Below are 17,299 nucleotides of genomic sequence, written 5' to 3'. Positions count from 1 at the left end.
TTTAAATGCATCGTGATTGAAACAATTTACAGAAAATATGTGCCTTGTTAAGCCAATATCCAGTGACTGGCACATGCAGACAATTTCCACAACCATATATATATAGTGACATGCTTAGTGGAAATAATGCCTTTATATATTTCTGTTCTTCTGGGATTAGAAGGTACAAACAGAAATGTCAACTAGACTAGTGGTTCTCCATCTTTCACGTTTTACTTCTCACAAATAATCAAGGTACCAAATTGTTATAAACAAAATGAACAGTTTTTCAATGACGTTTATGATTACCATCAATCTATTGTTATATTAATGTTTACAGGAAGTTTAAAAACCTAACTTCTTGCTTTAACTGGCAGGGATCTATATTTGCATTTTGCAGAAAAATTATCAGGTGTAAAATTCTTGATCCTGTTTGCAAAATTTATCATGCATTCCTAATTATAAAGGAAACTTGAAAATGATGTGATACTTTATTTTCCAAATCTAAAGATTAAAAAAAATGTTTTCTAGTCAATTTGAACCTATGAACACTTAGGGACATAGATGAAATGACAAAATATCTACTGGTAATTTATTAATATAATTAGGTAACTATTTAAAATAGCATAATACAAAACATTTTTATTTAGAAATATACCATTTTCCTTTCTTACTCTGTGTTAAGCAATATTATTTAGGCTCTTAACTTCAGTATTGGCATCAATCATCATAGAGCCAATTTTTGTATCATCTGACACAATTTTTCAGAGGACACCCTTTTCACTTTCATCTACATTAAAAATAATATATAGCACTGTATTTCCTCATGATGCTTTCATAAGAAATGTTATCCCAAGCCACATGTATCAATTTGAGTAATATTAAGATAGTTGTTTTCCCCCCAGTACTTATATTGGTATATGTTTGGTACACAAAAATCAATTAGTGTGTGCTTTTAAGGGTGAAATTTGAGAGGCTTGTACAATAAAATGGAGATATTTGCCACTGTAAAAGTAAAGTAATTATTTCCAGGAATAACTACTAAATTCATGTTAAATGTCTTTGTCTAGTTTTATAATGTTTCCATGACCTGAGTCTTATCATCAATGGTGTGCTGGGTAAATGTTGCAAACTGGCACTCTGTCAGTAAGAGGGAGCACAAATCCTGATTTGTACTGTTTTCTAGTTTCCATTGTTTAAATACTCCTACTCTGGCCATTGTTTAAATACTCCTACTCTGACTTCAAGATGTGAAGTCAGTTGTCTTGCACACTCTCTGAAATTTTAACAATGGGCTCTCCTGAGCCAGTGTGAGCCAACCCAGCATGGAGGTGTTGACTAAGATAGACAACACTGGAGAGGTGTCAGAATGAGGCTGAGGTGGACCATTAACAAATGGGTTGGAGACGGTGAACTAGAAATTGATCAGATGTTCATATCCAACAGAGCATTTGGAAAGCAAGACTAAGAGAAAAAGTTTCCAAGATCATCAGCTTAGATGAGAGGGATGGGGGAGGCCATGGAGAATGTGTTCACTGGGGGAGATAGTGCCTAGTGAGCGAAGAGGATGTAGTGCACTAAGAGCAGCCATGTGTATGGTAAAGACAGAGAACAAAGAACAGTAGGAGATAGAGAAGGACAAGAGAGATAGAAGGGGAAACAGTACAGATTTGGAGAGAGCATCAAGTAAAAGAATGGGATTCAGCTGTGTCTACAAGATAGCGTTATGGCAACAGAGAGGAGCATTGAATTACATAATTGTGAAGTCATTAAATCTTGGGGGGAGAGAGCAGTTTTAGTGGTCAAAAGTGGGGACACTTAACATTTTGTATGAGATTAAAGAGTGAGGATGGGCTGAGGAAGTAAGGGCAGCAATTAGAGACGGTCTTTAGAAAAATGTGGGCAGTGAAAGGGAAGAGTGGTGGAGTGACTGCTTAAGGAAGAAGCGGAATCTGAGCCCTCCGCCCCCCTTTTTTAGGTAGAAGTAAGTATAGGAGAGAATTAAACGTGTTTATGATGGATGTAGAGGAGCTGTCCTAAAGGAATGAATAAGTGAGTAGATAAATGAGGAGCACAGCAGGAGGCATTGGAATCCATTTTCCTTACACATAGGAGGGAAAGAAGTTAAAGGGGGAGAGTGTAAGGAAGTTTATTAGGAATAGAAGCGCTGGGTATAAGTGGGATGGACTTGGTGCTCTCAGGTAGCAAGTGAAGTTATTTGACGTGATTGGGGCTGAGTGAGATGGGGCAGTCCTGGGAGCAGCAGTGGCAGAGGCTAGCAATGGAGAGCTGGGTCGGACACCTGGTCTCACATCCTAGCACTGTCTCTCCCAGCTGTACGAGCATGAGCCAGTTGTTTAACTTCCCCGCGCCTCAGTTCTCCCTCTGAAAAATGGAGGAATAAAATGATTCTCAGCTCACAGGGCTACTGTGAAGATTAAATTAGTTAATATATTTAAAGTGCTCAGAGCATAGTCCCTATTGTTATATAAAAGCTGGTATTATGGGCTGGGGAGAGAGAATAGTCTAGCAATGAGTGAAAGTGTTGTCTAGCACAGCACTTCTCAAACCTGAATGAGAATATGAATCACCCGGGGATTTTGCTAAAAGGAAGTAGCTGATTTAGTGGGTCTAGGGTGGGGCCCAAGATTCAGCGTTTCCAACAAGCTCCCAGGTGATGCTGTTGCTGCTGGTCCGGGGACCACACTTTGAGGGGCAGGGTTCTAGCAGTACTGATGCCCAACTAGGAGGGGCCAGTGATTGGCGCCAGGCAGCGTGGCCATTCTCCACTCGCTCAGGAATGGAGAATGGATTTGGTCTGAGCCTGCTGCTTTCCTCCCAGGTGTGATTGGACAGGAGGGGGCATGGGGGTGTGGGGTACTGATAAGTGCAGCATCTAGAGAGGCGGCTGTGGGCTCCAGGCCTAATATGATGGGGGTGAAGCCAGGAGGGGCTGATGGAAGAGGCAGGAGAGGACCGAGGCCAGTAGAAGTGGGACAGAGGTGCTGAGAGAGGTAGTGGTCACAGGGGGCAATGTCAGAGAGTAAGACAAGGGGACAATAAAATATTTACTGCTGAAACCTTACCGAATCTAATTTTATTCATTTTTGATGATTTAGAAGGCTTTTTGTTTGCTCGGCAGTGCCTCAAGGACAGTATAAACAGCAATTGATTAGAAACATTTTTTTTATACTTCTGGTCAGTAGAATGCCTGATAAGAGAAAAGTTACTGAGTGTTGCTTTCTGCCATGTCCAGTATATCCTCGGTGGCAGACGTGAGATGGGTGGGCTCCCTGGAGCACTCGGGTTCAGTCTGCAGTCAGGCATGCAGTACGTTCAGCAAGTGGAGAAGTGGAGTGCAGGATTCCCAATGATGGGGAAAATCATTCCAAGGAGATTCCAAAATCTCATCTCCAAGGAGAAAATGTGGCAGTGGAAGCAGCTGGCAGGTGCCTTGAAAAGAGGGGGCATGCAAGATTGGACAAATGGTACTAAATTTTGGTCAGTATTTCTTTGGGTCACATTCATCCTTTGTTCAGGAGTGTGTTAGAGAAACACACTTCAATTTCTAACATATTTAACACCATGTGTAGAAAATGCATCTGTCGGCTGTCATACTCTCCGTCATCTCTCTCTTCCTGTTCTGGTTTCGAGGGCCAGGTGGCAACCCGAGATGAGATGTTGTACAGAGATCCTGAGTGCTGATAACTTTTATGGAAAGCTCCTGTTCAGAGGGGCACCACCAGGAAGATTAGTCAAGCTGTTTCCCTCTCCTCGGCTGCTCTGTCCTAGCTCTGCCTCTGACATTGGACCCCGTGGCCACCAGAACTGGCTGGCAAACCACACTGTTCTTCTGTGTGTCTGGCTGAGCCTGACTTCTTTCTTGTGGGACTCAGAACTTTGGTTGGTTCATTTCTTTAATGGATTTTCATAAAGATGGTTTTATGAGAAAGGGAAGAAAATACACTTTCCTTTTCAGAGATATGGTATAAATAGAACTGCTCCATCGTATTTTATTCCCAGCCTTGGGAATAAATATTACTGCGTGTGAAGCTTTCTCTAATCTCACTATGCCAGCTCCGACCTGAGGAATTTGTGGGCTTATGAATACCCCTAGCTATCACTTAAATTGAGCTCATTTCTTTGAGAAGCATTGGATTATCTTTTTAAACCCTCGACAGAGAAAAAATTTCATTCTACCACCTCTTGGCTTTACTAAGCAAGTAAATCATTTAATAGAATAAGAGCAATGTAACAGTAATGCAGTCAGAGGTCAGAGGGTGGATAACCTCCATGGTCGCCATTGTAGGGGATGGGGAGGATAGAAACTTTTACACATCCTTTTTTGAAGTTTTTATTTTGTAAAGTATTCTTCAGTTCCTAAATAAGAACCTCATTTGTTAAACTATGAGAAACTTAGTTGCCATGGCTCTAAAAGATAGAAGTTGTTTCCTGTTGTCCTTACAAACTCCCTGCAAGGGTATAACTTTGTGAAATTGCTTTCTGGTCCCTTGAGTGTCACATAAATATACTATGAAACCTAGGTTTCAAATTATGGTACAAATTTTTTCCCTTCCAGTCAACTGGAAGGACACTATTAATGAACAAATTTGTGTTCTTATTCTCAATACTCTTATACCGGTATTTTATGCTACATAGATTTTTTTACTGTCTTAATTTCTACATTTATTTGTTTGACCACTATTTATTACTCAAAGGCCCATCCCACCATTTCTTTTAATGTCCAAGGCTGTGATCCTAGATGTTTTGCTTTATTGTTCTCTCTTCCAACAAATAATACTAAGAGGGAGACAGCCAGGATTCTAACATAAAATAGAAATAGAAGAAGATGGCCATTTTATTGTCTGTAGTTCCTGCTTGTAGAGACGAAACTGACAGATTTTGTAATCATAGAGCGAGAGGCAAAAGCATATAAACTAAATTTTAGGGTGTGAAGCTGCACTGTCTTTGACTATTTTCAGAAAGAGAGAGATTTCTTTAGTGTAATCTCTTGGATGAGTACCTGAAGAATACCAATTCATCAACCATGCTTGGTTTCTACAATTTCAGGCAAGGTAGAGTTTTGTTCTGTTTCTGATACACAATTTTACTTGTTTTCTCACTTCTTAGTTAATAGTATGTTTTGTAATAAATGTGGTTTTAAATTCTTTCTTTTAAATGTAGTCATTAACAGATTTTCCTCTCTGTTGCTATCATCATGATTAGTGTTGCTAAGAAAATAATTAATTTTATTGTATATGTCAACAGAAAATTCTTATCTCTTCCTCTGTCCATTTCTTTTTAGCTTTAAAATGAGCAATCTGTTCTGAAAATCTTGAAGTGCATCAGCATTTTTTTCTACAGTACTGTGCCAGCATCTATAAGCACCATTAAAATCACTATCATTAGAATAGATCTTTCCAGTGACTCAAAATGCAAGCGGAAAAAATATCTTATGTCAAGTACAGAAGGGGTTTTACTAAGTGCTAAATGTTTTGAAGATGAATTAGTTAAAAAATATTTTTTGGTGTGGAGAAAAAAGCTTTTTGTTTTTTCTAATGGAGCATAACTTTGCAATTATGAATAAGAACTTTTTACTTGCTTTAACTTTCCACGTTGGAGCTCAAATCTTCTAGACAAGTGGTCAGGCTTACTTTTACAAGTTCCACATGGTAATGCCTTCAAATGAAATCCAAGTATGAGCCTCCATTGTTTATGACTTCATGTTGATCCGACATATGTAAATGCTTACTTTACGTTTAAGGGCTGTGGTAGTTCCCTGGGGATCAATGAAGCTCCTGTGATATAACTCAATAGTTTCTATTACGGATAGTCTTTCTTCATATCATAGTCTTTCAAAGTCTTCACAGAACGTTTTTAGACAGTTTCTTTTTAACAGCTATTATTCAGTGGCATGAGAAGACTCACATTTGAATGGGAGTCTGAAGGCTTTTTTTCTTGCCTTAATTTTGTCTTTATAGCTGTGTGGTCTTGAGTCACTTGCTGGGCCTACATCTCCTCATCTATAAAATGAGGAGGTTGGACTAAATAGTCTCCAAGATCCCTTTCCACTTAAAGTTTCTCTGATTTGGTGGAAAACTGGCTATGTTCATGTGCTACATGGCTTTGTTTAATTATGTCTCAGTACATTTTTTGAATCAAATTACTTTGGTCAGAGGCTCATCATTCTCAGTCCTCCTATCCATTTAAAAGTTTTGCTTTTTCAACCACAGAGACATTTAGAAAGCATGCTCCATGGATTACATCTCTACCCTAGTTCAAAAAAATTTTGAAATGATTACAGAAGACTAATTATAATCTGTTTGATTATCTGGCATGGCTGCTGATAATCTCACTGTGTTCCTAGCAATCTCACAAGTCTCAAAAGTGCTACAAGGTGTGTTAAGAATAGGCTGATGCTCTTTTGTTTTGCTCAAGTAGGTTGAGCAGAATCCTGGGAAGACAAGCATGATGTCAGGTTCTGAAAAAGAGCAAGGTGGCAACAGAAGGGTATTTGCTTTTTTGCCTTAAGTTTTAGATCGCTGATACCCCTAGTCTAGTATGCTTCATTAGGCTGTCTGAGTCCCCTGCCTCCTCTCAGTCAGCAGTCTGTTGCTTGCATGCATTTCCTTAGGCAATTTTGAAACCTACCACGTGGCCTTTTATGTCTAGTAATTAATAGTGTTAACTGAAGCAAAGTGAAAAATGAGCTTGATCTGTAATGGCTGATGTGTGTGGTGTTCTTCCAAAATATTTTGTTCTCCGGGTGTATAGTAATGCATTTCAAGAACACAATATCTTTGGAAAGAGGATGAATGTGGGAGTCTGGAGGCTGTGTAGTCTTTACCCCTGAATTCATAACCACTTAGGTTATTTTCAGGGTAGGTGTATGCTGTGTAACCCAGGTAGCAGCACCAGCGAACACTGTTCACATTCGACTAGTGAAGAATTGGGTGGGTTTGTTTTGATTCAGGTAAGAAGAGTTCCTGGGTCAAGCGGTCACCTTCATAAAACCGAAGACGGTGACTGGGAGTGGAGTGACGACGAGATGGATGAAAAAAGTGAAGAAGGGAAAGCAGCTTTTTCTCAAGAAAAGGTAAATGACATTGACAATGATCAGCTAACCTGTGTAAAGTTTATTTTTGTGCTATCTTTTTGTATGTGTATTAATGGTTACGTAATTGTTTTACAGTCGCGAAGAGTAAAAGAAGAAAATCCAGAGGTGAGTGGTGGTTATTTATTTATTTTTAAGTTTTTTTTGCTGCTTTGTCCCCTCCCTTGCAGTATCAGAGTCTGATCCATTTGGGGAAGAAACTTCAAAATTTTGTTCTCACATAGTCAAAAAAAAAGGAAAGGCACATAGACTTTGCAGGTCCTGATTCTGTCTGAGTTACTTTGGGGCTGTATACATTCGGGGAGATTACTTTACTCTCTGAGCCTCAGTTTCCCACTCTGTCAAATGGGGATGATCACAATACTTACAAAGTTGCCCTGAGGATTGATGAAATCATGTACTAAGGTGCTCAGTGGAGTCCTTGGCACAGACTAGTTAATCTTAATTCTCGGTATCACTATCATTTAGAAAACAGTAAGTATACAGGAAAAATTTCTTCTAGATTTTTAGTTTATAATAAAGCAAGATATTAAAATGGTTAGCAACTCTAGGTTGAATCTGTTGGTCTTGATTTTCAAATCTCCTGGATAACTTAGTAGACAAGAGATACTCTTTTTATCAGTTTCCCCTTGAGAACTGGTCATCTTTTGATTAACTTTACTTCCTCCATCTGGTTAATTATCCTAATGCCTAATGACTAATGATGACTGCAGTTCAAAGGATTTATTAATTCTCCTAGAGGAAATTTGAGCATATTTTAAATAGTTCCCAATATTTTACAGATCTAGTAATTAATGTGTACCCTGATAAATTCTCATTAAGAAAACAGAAGACTTTGGGTTACAGATGATATCCATCCCAACTTTTTTTTAATTGGCAGACATTTCCTTTTGATTAAATGGAGTAAATCTTATCATTCCATTTTAAGTGGCAATAGCCAGCGGGACCGTCTTAGAAGAGAACATCAGAGCTACAAGCCACTGCTTCTCCTGTTATTCTTCCCTCCCTCTGGTCTCTTTTCATCCTTCATACCACACTGATAGGCCTCTCCTAGGGGTTTTTCAGTCTGCCTGCCTCTCATTGGTAACTCTCCTTCAAATCCTGTTTCCTCCTATGTTTCTCACATGAATTAATCTTTCCATTTCATACATAAAATATAAGCTTTAGTGAGGAAGGTATCCCTCTCTGCTACAAATGATAGTGATGAGCTCCACAGTAGGACATGTTGGCCACACACATATCGTGCTGGGTTTTTAGAATGATCTTAACCAGGTATCATGAACTCTGCCCTCTTCTTGCCCACTTTCCTATTTTATCTAGAAGTACAAAGTCAAGGTTTTTCACTTATTTCTAAGAGTGTCTCTAACTGAAACCGTCAGTTCTACTTAGAAATAGAACCAAAGAGCATGATTCAAGTAGCATCAGTGACTCAAAAAGCATTTGTTATTGGTTCACTACAGGACATCTTCCTTGGATGATATGCACTGAATCCTGCCTTGCTGGTACAGACTGACCAGTGTAGGTCTTTCCTCATGAGGATTTGTTAATTTTATTGTGACAATATCTTACTACGTGCTAGTTGAAATTGCTCTAACTGATGTGTTATTTGGATAATAGCAGTATCTTTCTGGCAGGAGTATTTTCTGTTTAGACATGAAAGAGAGTAATGTATAGCATGCTGTCAGTTGATCATCACGTGTCACTATCGATCTTCCTGAGTAGAGTTTGAAAGTCTTAGGCATTTCTGCGTATCTAGACTCATTTGATTTCCCAGTGGCGTATGTTTGTTTCCATGCTGGGTTGTAACTAAGGAAGCATATAGATAGTCTTATTTTTGTGAAAAGATACATGTGTTTGAATGTAAACACTCCCACCAAATTTTAGGAATAACCAGCCCCACCAGCTATTGCATAGCTTCTAAGGCCAGTTTTTTTTGCAAGGCTGGCATTTCAGTCTCCTGAGCTGTGTTAAGAGCTGCTAGAATGATGGTTCCTGTGTCCTTTCAGCTTTTAAGGGTAGCCCACTGATTTGCGAACCACCTGAAATCGCTTTTTGTAAGCGAAGCAGAAAGTATTTTATTTACCTATTATAAAGGGAATTAAAATTGTTGAATATATAAATATTCAACAAATATATATATGTGCCTATTGTGCACTGTTTAGGTGTTGGGGATACATCAGTAAGGAAAAGGAGAGTGCAATTCCTATCTGTGTGGAGGTTACAGTGGAATATAGGAGTAACGGAAAAAAAAATAGATTAGGGTGGAGGGTATAGTAGTGTGGTAAGGGGCTGTAATTTTAAATGAGTTGGACAGGGTTGGCCTTATTGAGAAGGGACATAGAGGAAAGACTTGTAAAAGGTATGGAAGAATTAAGTAGAATAAAAACTGCAAGTTTACTTTATCTTGCTACCTCTCTCACCCCTGTGACTGTCGCTTCTTTCCACAGAGGTTATCAGTTTGCCGTGTTTTCTTCCAGACTTTTTTCTGCTCATTTACAGACAAATATGTACATAAAGAAATCTAGCATACTATTTTAAAAACATGAATGGGATTATAAAAACTACAAAAATTTTTTTTTGGCAACTTGCGTTATGTCTTGGAAATCTTTCCACATTAGTTGCTGTAGATCTGCCTCTTTATTTTTAATTGCTGCATAGTGTGATGGATGGATTGAAATGGTTTATTTAACCATTTTCTTCTTGGTGAGCATTTAAGTTGCTGTATTACAAACTGCATTCCATTAACATTTTAGGTATGTATTTTGAGAGGCACAGATGCAAGTAAAGAATAGGTACATGGAATTGTGATTGCTTTGTTTGAAGCGTCTGCTGGTTTTGAATTTTTTGTAGTTGCTATCATATATAAAAATAGTTGCACTTTAAATATCTTACAGTTTTGTCAGTTATACCTCAATAAAGCTGGGGAAAAAAAAAGCTCTGCCAATGTATACAGCCTCTGACAGTGTGCCTTACTCCTTTAAACATCTTTGAGGGAGAAAACGCTTATCTGTGCCAAATGGCATATTTAAATGCCAGAGTGTTTACATTTTAATAAGCTTTTCCATAACGCTTGTCATTTAAATTGCAGTTTAGTTATTTACTTGACTATGAGCCACTGGAAGACTGGGATAGTATTTTATTCATGTTTGTATTCCCTTTGCATTGAATAGATGCTCTGTAGTATATTTGCTGGCAGCATGAATACCTACGCACTGAAATACAGACATGAAACAAGTGCCTGAATGGACAAACCATATTTATGAGTATGTTAGGAGTGCGGGAAAAGATCAGAAGATGTTATGTAATTGAGCTGAACTTCTGAAAAAGTACCTTAGTAGTTCCATGTTTAGACAGGGTAAGATGCTGCAATAAAGGAGGGTTATTTTAGAAATGCTTGATTTGTGAGGGACTGTTTGGCTTCCTGGGAAGTGTAAGGCAGAAGGTCCAGGTGTTACAGCATTAGTCAGAGAAGATTGAGACGGCCAGGGTGGGGTGTTTGTCAGAGGGACATTGGGTCGATGTGCCTGGTACTGGGCCACATTTGCAGATCCCCTTAAGTCCAAGGGAATTTCCGGTGTGGACTGTAGAGTTCCAGAGCTGCACCACTTATCTTGAGATTCATAGCCAAACCCATTGAAAAATTGGTCCTCCTGTATTCCTAACCTGATTTTTTAGAAATAGCCTTGCAAAGTATTAGCCACCCACTAGTAATTAATAATTTTTAATAAGTAGGTAATTCAGGCTCATTTATTTATTATTTTATTCCACTTGGATGGTGGAAGCCAGGGGAGACTACAGGTTAATAATATAACAGTAATATTAATCATGTAGTTAGTTAAGTGAACAAATATTTAACCTGGGCCTGATTTCTGTATGGAGCTGTGTTAGGCACTGTGGCATTGTAGGAGTTACACAAAAGCAAAGAGGAAAGCATGCTCTCTAGAAGCTTCTCATCTCTTTGGGGTGGGGGTTGGGGGCGGTATTTGCAAGAACTGGCTTCCTTAGGTAGGATTTCCTATCTTATATAGGATCCTAATTTATATAACACCTTTCAACTATTGTCCCATTATTGATCTTTTTTTTTTTTTTTTTTAAGACTGGCTCTGAGCTAACATCTATTGCCAATCCTCCTCCTTTTTTTCCCCCAAAGCCCCAGTAGATAGTTGTATGTCATAGCTGCACATCCTTCTAGTTGCTGTGTGTGGGACGCGGCCTCAGCATGGCCAGAGAAGCGGTGCGTCGGTGTGCGCCCGGGATCTGAACCCGGGCCGCCAGTAGCAGAGCGCGCGCACATAACTGCTAAGCCACGGGGCCGGCCCTGATCTTTTTTTTGACCAGTGATTTTGGAATCTTTTTTGTTAGGCTCTGAAATAATCAGTATATATTTTATAATTTTTTTGATCAATTTTGTTTTATACCCTAATTTTCTGTATAAAAGTAAAATTGACTTTATCTTTAAATTCACATTTTATTTTGGTTTCGTTTAACCAAGGAGGACATTCGCTCATGCTTCTGTTGAAGAAGCATTCTTTTTACAGCAGCCGCTCCCTTAGGACGCCTGAAAATAAATGGTTCGCAACTCTGGCTCTACATCAGAAAAGCCGAAAGCTTTAAAAATGCGGATGCCTAGACTCGGCCCTTAAATTATGGTGTGGTCGTTTGGGGCGATGTCCAGACAACTCTGATTTTTAAAAAGCTGCTCACATGATTCTGTTATGTGGCTAGGATCAAGGCCACTGACTAGAAAAACTGCACTGATTGCTCGGAATCTAAAAATCCAGATTGGAACCCAGGAAGACTCTGTGTTCAAAATTCCTGGAGATTTGTTTGAAATATCTGTCTATCAGAAATCTCAAAAAAGAAGAAGAAGAAAACGAAGAAAGTTGTTTCAGAAATCCCTTGGAAAAGTTGTTCTTATGTAATCAAGTGTAATGAAGCCAGGTGGGAAGGTTTGTTGACTGAAGCCCCTTAGGGCTGACGAGAGGACTATTGAAGAATTTTGTTATAGAGTCTAGGCTAGGTTAATTGTGAAAATGTTCTGTTCCCAACTCTAGTATTTTGTTCTGGGGAGAAAATAGATTTGGTGTGGATTTAGGTTGAGTTAATTTTACTAGAGATTAGACACAACGTGAAAGCTAAATTTCTTGCTTATGTTACTCATTGCTGTTGCCTGATGATTGTTAAAACTGCCTTTAGCTTTTTAAAATTATTTCTGATGAGGTCGTGTTTTCCAAATGCCTGTCAGCTCTCATGCATGTTTGTTTTATATCCATTTGGAGATGGAGGGAAAGATTTGATTTCTCCCTCCCAATTTATTATACTTAGCTTAGTTATCACAGACGGCTTTAACTTAATACTTTGAAGATATTACTTTTTAAAAGGTGTTCTTATTGCTAGTGACTGGCTTTCTGACTAGTTGTGATAAAAGTTAGATTTGTGATCAGAAATCTTCTGTATTTCTGAAAATAAACTGTTTATCTTGGAATAATCTTAGATTTACAGAAAAGTGGCTAAGACAGTGGAGAGTCCCCATCCACTCCTCACTCAGGTTACTCCACATTTCTTATATAACCCTAGTATGTTTGTCACAACTAAGAACCAAAGATGCTACGTTACCATCAACTAAACCTCAGACTGTATGCGTATTTCACTAGTTTGTCCACTAACATCCTTTTTCTGTTCCAGGATCCAGTCCAGGATAACACATTGCATTTAGCCTCACTATTTTTAAAAACTGAAAATGAGAAGATTAGGCAGAGCTCTATGAAAAACTGGAACTCAGACATTGTGCCTTTCTTTTCTCCATTCTGAGATCTTTTCCTCTCTTTCTTCCAGTCCTAGAGGCCTATTTCTGGGGTGGTGTCCAACATTAATCTATTATCTTTCTCTCTCCCTCCTATCATAACACCCATTCTCTCAAATGCCCTTCTGATAGCAAACTATTTAAAAGCAAAAAAATTTCAGTGGACAAATTTATATTATACTGTTGATGAATGACAGCTGCTTACTGTGTTAACTTTCTCATAAGTTTTTACATTTAAGAATGTATGCCCAAAAGGCATGCGCTAAACTGAAAGAATGGGGTCCCTAATGGTGAAATTTGCAGGACTACACTTGGTTGTCAAGGAAGATGTTTTGTACAGGGAGCTTCTGTTTCCACCACTCCTGTGCATCTCTGTGCATTTTCTGAAGAATCACCCGTATTACTTGTGCACCAGTGAGAGGGGAGGCTGGTCCCTTTATTACATGCAGAGTTATACCTAAACAGGGGGGTTGCACAGTGTGCCTGGGGTTCCAGCCCCCAGTCTAGTTCACTAGCTCTGCATCCTTTTTTTGTCTTGTGAGGAAGATCAGCCCTGAGCTAACATCCATGCCCATCCTCCTCTACTTTATATGGAACGCTGCCACAGCGTGACCAGAAAAGCGGTGCATCGGTGCGTGACTGGGATCTGAACCTGGGCCGCCAGCAGCACAGCACACGCATTTAACCGCTATGCCACGGGGCCGGCCCCTCTCCATCCTGATGATCGTCCAAGAATAAGGGAGCGGGGCAAGAGATGGGCTTCCCCAGGGGAAAGAGAAGTTGTTACCTCTAGTAAATGCCAATAAGGTTTTTTAGATTACCGTGGTTCTTTGACTAAAGGTAGGATATTCTGTAAGTGCTGATGTGGCTTTTGGTTGTATCTCAAACCTTAATTAAGATTGTGGGATCAGCCTGAAAGATTCTTTACAAGAGATCATTTGGGTAGGCCCAGGCCCTCTGGCTGGTTAATGAATACAAGTTGTTTGTTCTTCTGACATAGTCATTTTCCCCCAGCATTTTACTATGAAAATTTTCAAAAATATAACAACATTAAAAACATTTTATAGTGAACACCCACATACCTATCATTAGATCCTACCATTACTATACTTGCTTTGTCACATGCACATCCATCTATTCATCTGTCAGTCCATCTTCATTTTTTTTTTATGGATTTCAGAGTAAATTGCAGACATTTGTACACTTCCCTACTTTTTACTTCGTTACTAACCTTGTTATTTTTGAGGAAGCATAGAGAGTAAGACTTTCATGTTCTTAAACTTTAGAAAACTCTTGTCACAAAGAATTTCTGATTATTTTAGAATTAATAGTAAGTTTAGAAGTGGGAACTCCTTTTTATTCTTTTTCATTGCTGTTTCTCTTGGAGATTTTTTGTCTTTCAAGTATTGTTCCAGGGCAGAGTTCACAAAAGTAGGGCTTGAGGCAAAAATATGTTGGATATTACATTAAGGTCGGGTTTCCAACTTTGAGAGAAAAACGTAACCTATCATTCTGGCTTTTCTTTTGGGGAAAATGTGTTTTAAAAGTCCAACTACCCTTATATATTTTTCAAGTCCAGCGAATAAGTTGTTTAAAGTTATGATTAAAGGGGCAGGTTTTACTAATCCTAACATCCTTTCATTAGAAGGCCCATAACTTTAGATGAAATCATGCGACAGGAAAAAATGGTCCTCGGGCATCTTTCTGTTATGAAGTTTAAAATATCAAATAGTTCATGCCTTTTCACTTTAGCTCAGTGGTTCTCTAAAAGCATAAAGATCACCTGGGGCACTTGTTAAAGGTACAGATTCTCTCCTGTCTCCATGAAATTCTGAATTATAGGCTGGGAGGGGCCCACTGCAGGTAGTCAAAGGACCACACTTTGGGAAACACTGCTTTAAAATTACTTAAATTATTTAAAATTTTTTCGCTGATAATTGGGACTAATGTAACCACACTGACCTTGATGTCTCATTTTGGTTCCTTAAGTGCTGTAACGGTGACTCTCTTAACAGATTGCGGTGAATGCCAGCAGTATAACAGAACAAATACAGTCCCTTTCTGTGCAGGACTCTCAGGTATGTTTCTCTGCCAGTCATTTATGTTCAAGATGCTTTGTAGAAAGATTTTTAGAAAAAGTCAACATTTCAGAAAGATAGACAATTTCAGACTAGTGCTTCCAAATCAGAGTCTTTTTTAATAGGTATGGAGAAAGGAGTAATGTTTTTATTGACCGTGATTTTCAAGACCTCCAAACTTTAAATAATGGGTTTAAGAGCAAGAATTGATTATCAGACTGCTTCTGGAATTGCTAGTACTGTGTGAAATAAGAAAAGGAAAGAAAATGACTCACCATTCTGTTAGATTCTAGCCACAAAACATTGTCATTAGTTGATACTTTTCTTTTTTGCTCCTGGTTGGATTTCTGTAACCTGTTTTTGTAATTCCTTTATCGTTGAATTTTATGGGCTAATTTATCTCTACAACTTGCCTTGTAAAACTAATAGTTCAGTGACTGTGAAATGCATTTATATTAAAAGTTATGTAACAGAAGACGTGTCCCACGAGTTGTGTTGGGTGCTGATGAAGGATGATGAGCAACCCAGCGAGGAGGGACTGTATACATAGAGCTGAGTGCAGGCCCCCTTTCTGATTTTTCTGTATAATTAATAGACAAGCCCTCTGCTCTCGAAGTGGTTATACTATTAAAGCATCACCAGCCTTGGGATCACAATTTTTTTTTTTACAAAATCTGCATAATCCATTTAAATTCATTTTTATCCTCCTTGATCTCTGTTTTATGAAACAGCTGTATACTGAGGAGATAGAGTGATGGGGTTTCATGGTTGCAGGAAGCCTTCTGAGGTCAGTATCTAGTCCTTGGCTCTCATTTCATAGCCGAGGAAGTAAAGATTTGCAGAGGTCAAGTGGCTCGCACAACTGGTTAGAGGCTGAGGCAGGATTCAGTTCAGGTCTTTACACTGTGTTGGGCAACTCGGTGAAACTCCTTGAGATAAACTGTAGGGATCGGTTGAAAGATAAAGGGCAAGATAGGAATAATAATGGGTCAGAAGGCAGAGAGAGTAAAGGAGAGAGGAAAAGGGCCTAGGATAAGTAGTATTGAATAATGTGTTCTAGTTTAGTACTGTTTTTCATATGTATTGTTTTGTTCTCCCAGCCATCTTTTGGGGCAGGTATTACCCCCATTTTGTAAGGGGGAACATAGGTTCAGAGAATGGCTTGTGCATGGTTGCGTAGCTGATCAGTGGCAGAGCCAAGTCTTGACCTGAAATCCCCTATTTTTCTGCTCCAACAGGAAGGTCTACTCATGTCCAGGGATTCGTAGGAGTAGGGAGGGGCTGGAGTAGAGGCATTCATGGTCGATGATCTGTATTCAAGGAAATGGGCTCTGGGTGAGAAAGGCAGGAAAGATAGAAAGTGGCCTGATCTACTGTGTTCCACCTTCCTCTGCATCCTGAGGTCTAAGGTGCCCCACCTTTGTTCATCACCCAGGCCCAGTGGCTACAGTCCATGGCTTGGGTTGCAAGGTGCCCCTTTAGACGACTGACCCTTCTTCTTTGCACTTTCTGCAGCTTCTACCAGTTATCCATAGGGCCTGTCCTACGACTGAGGCTTTCTATAGGAAACATTCATATCCACAATTGTGATGGGAATTAAGCATCCTTCCCACCTTCACACAGAGGTGTTATGCAGCCAAATAAGACCTGCATGTGTAAGACCTAGTTTTGAAATTTCCAGAAAGAAAGGGCTGTGTGAATCAAGGATATCATGATTTTATTCGTTTCCTGAGTTTGTAACACTGTTTGCTGTTTTGTTTTTGAAGGGCCTACCCAATGCTAGTGAAGACTATAGAGAAGCTTCTTGTGCTGTGAACCTCGTTTTAAGATTAAGGTAAATAATATTGTTTATTTTTGCATTGTTTTTCCTATAGTACAATATTCTGATCTCCTTCATTAACTTTTCATAACATTAGCATAAAATAAAATTGTTAGCTTATTTGATTTCCCCAAGCAGCCAGTGTATGCTGTATTCTCAGGAATAATTGCTCTCTTCTAATTGCTTTCTAAAGAAGAATAAGAAAGAACAGCATCATATGAGTGTGTCTGCATGCTCAGTGTACCCTTATTAAGTTTTTTTCCCTTGCCTTTTCTTTCTCGGGTTTTTCTTTTCTTTCTTTTTTTTTTTTTTTTTCCGTTTTTACAATGTAAGATCACAGTAAGAGATTTTTAATGAGTTTCTTTCACACTTGAGCAGCCAGTCTCTGACGGAAATAAACCATGCTTGTACTACAAGTTGCCCGGTCAGAACATTTTTCAGTGGCAGGTTTGATCAGCCACTGTGGAGAAATGACAGATACATTTTGAAAGAACCCTCAGTCTTAT

At 39.0% G+C, this 17,299-nt stretch overlaps 1 protein-coding gene across 1 annotated transcript in view; it reads left to right on the top strand.

Annotated features, from left to right (window-relative positions):
* STK39 (serine/threonine kinase 39) overlaps positions 1 to 17,299 on the top strand; it is a 267,852-nt gene that overhangs the window by 155,088 nt on the left and 95,465 nt on the right. The window contains exons 11-14 of the mRNA XM_058549177.1: positions 6,953 to 7,075; positions 7,172 to 7,201; positions 14,912 to 14,974; positions 16,741 to 16,808. Coding sequence (XP_058405160.1) covers positions 6,953 to 7,075; positions 7,172 to 7,201; positions 14,912 to 14,974; positions 16,741 to 16,808 — 284 coding nt within the window. The remainder of the gene's footprint in view (positions 1 to 6,952; positions 7,076 to 7,171; positions 7,202 to 14,911; positions 14,975 to 16,740; positions 16,809 to 17,299) is intronic.

The sequence above is a fragment of the Diceros bicornis genome, chromosome 10 (genome assembly GCF_020826845.1).
Source record: "Diceros bicornis minor isolate mBicDic1 chromosome 10, mDicBic1.mat.cur, whole genome shotgun sequence".
In the NCBI taxonomy this organism is placed as follows: Eukaryota; Metazoa; Chordata; class Mammalia; order Perissodactyla; family Rhinocerotidae; genus Diceros; species Diceros bicornis.
The sequence above is the reverse complement of the archived record's forward strand: the minus strand, read 5'-3'. Positions and strand labels throughout refer to the sequence as shown.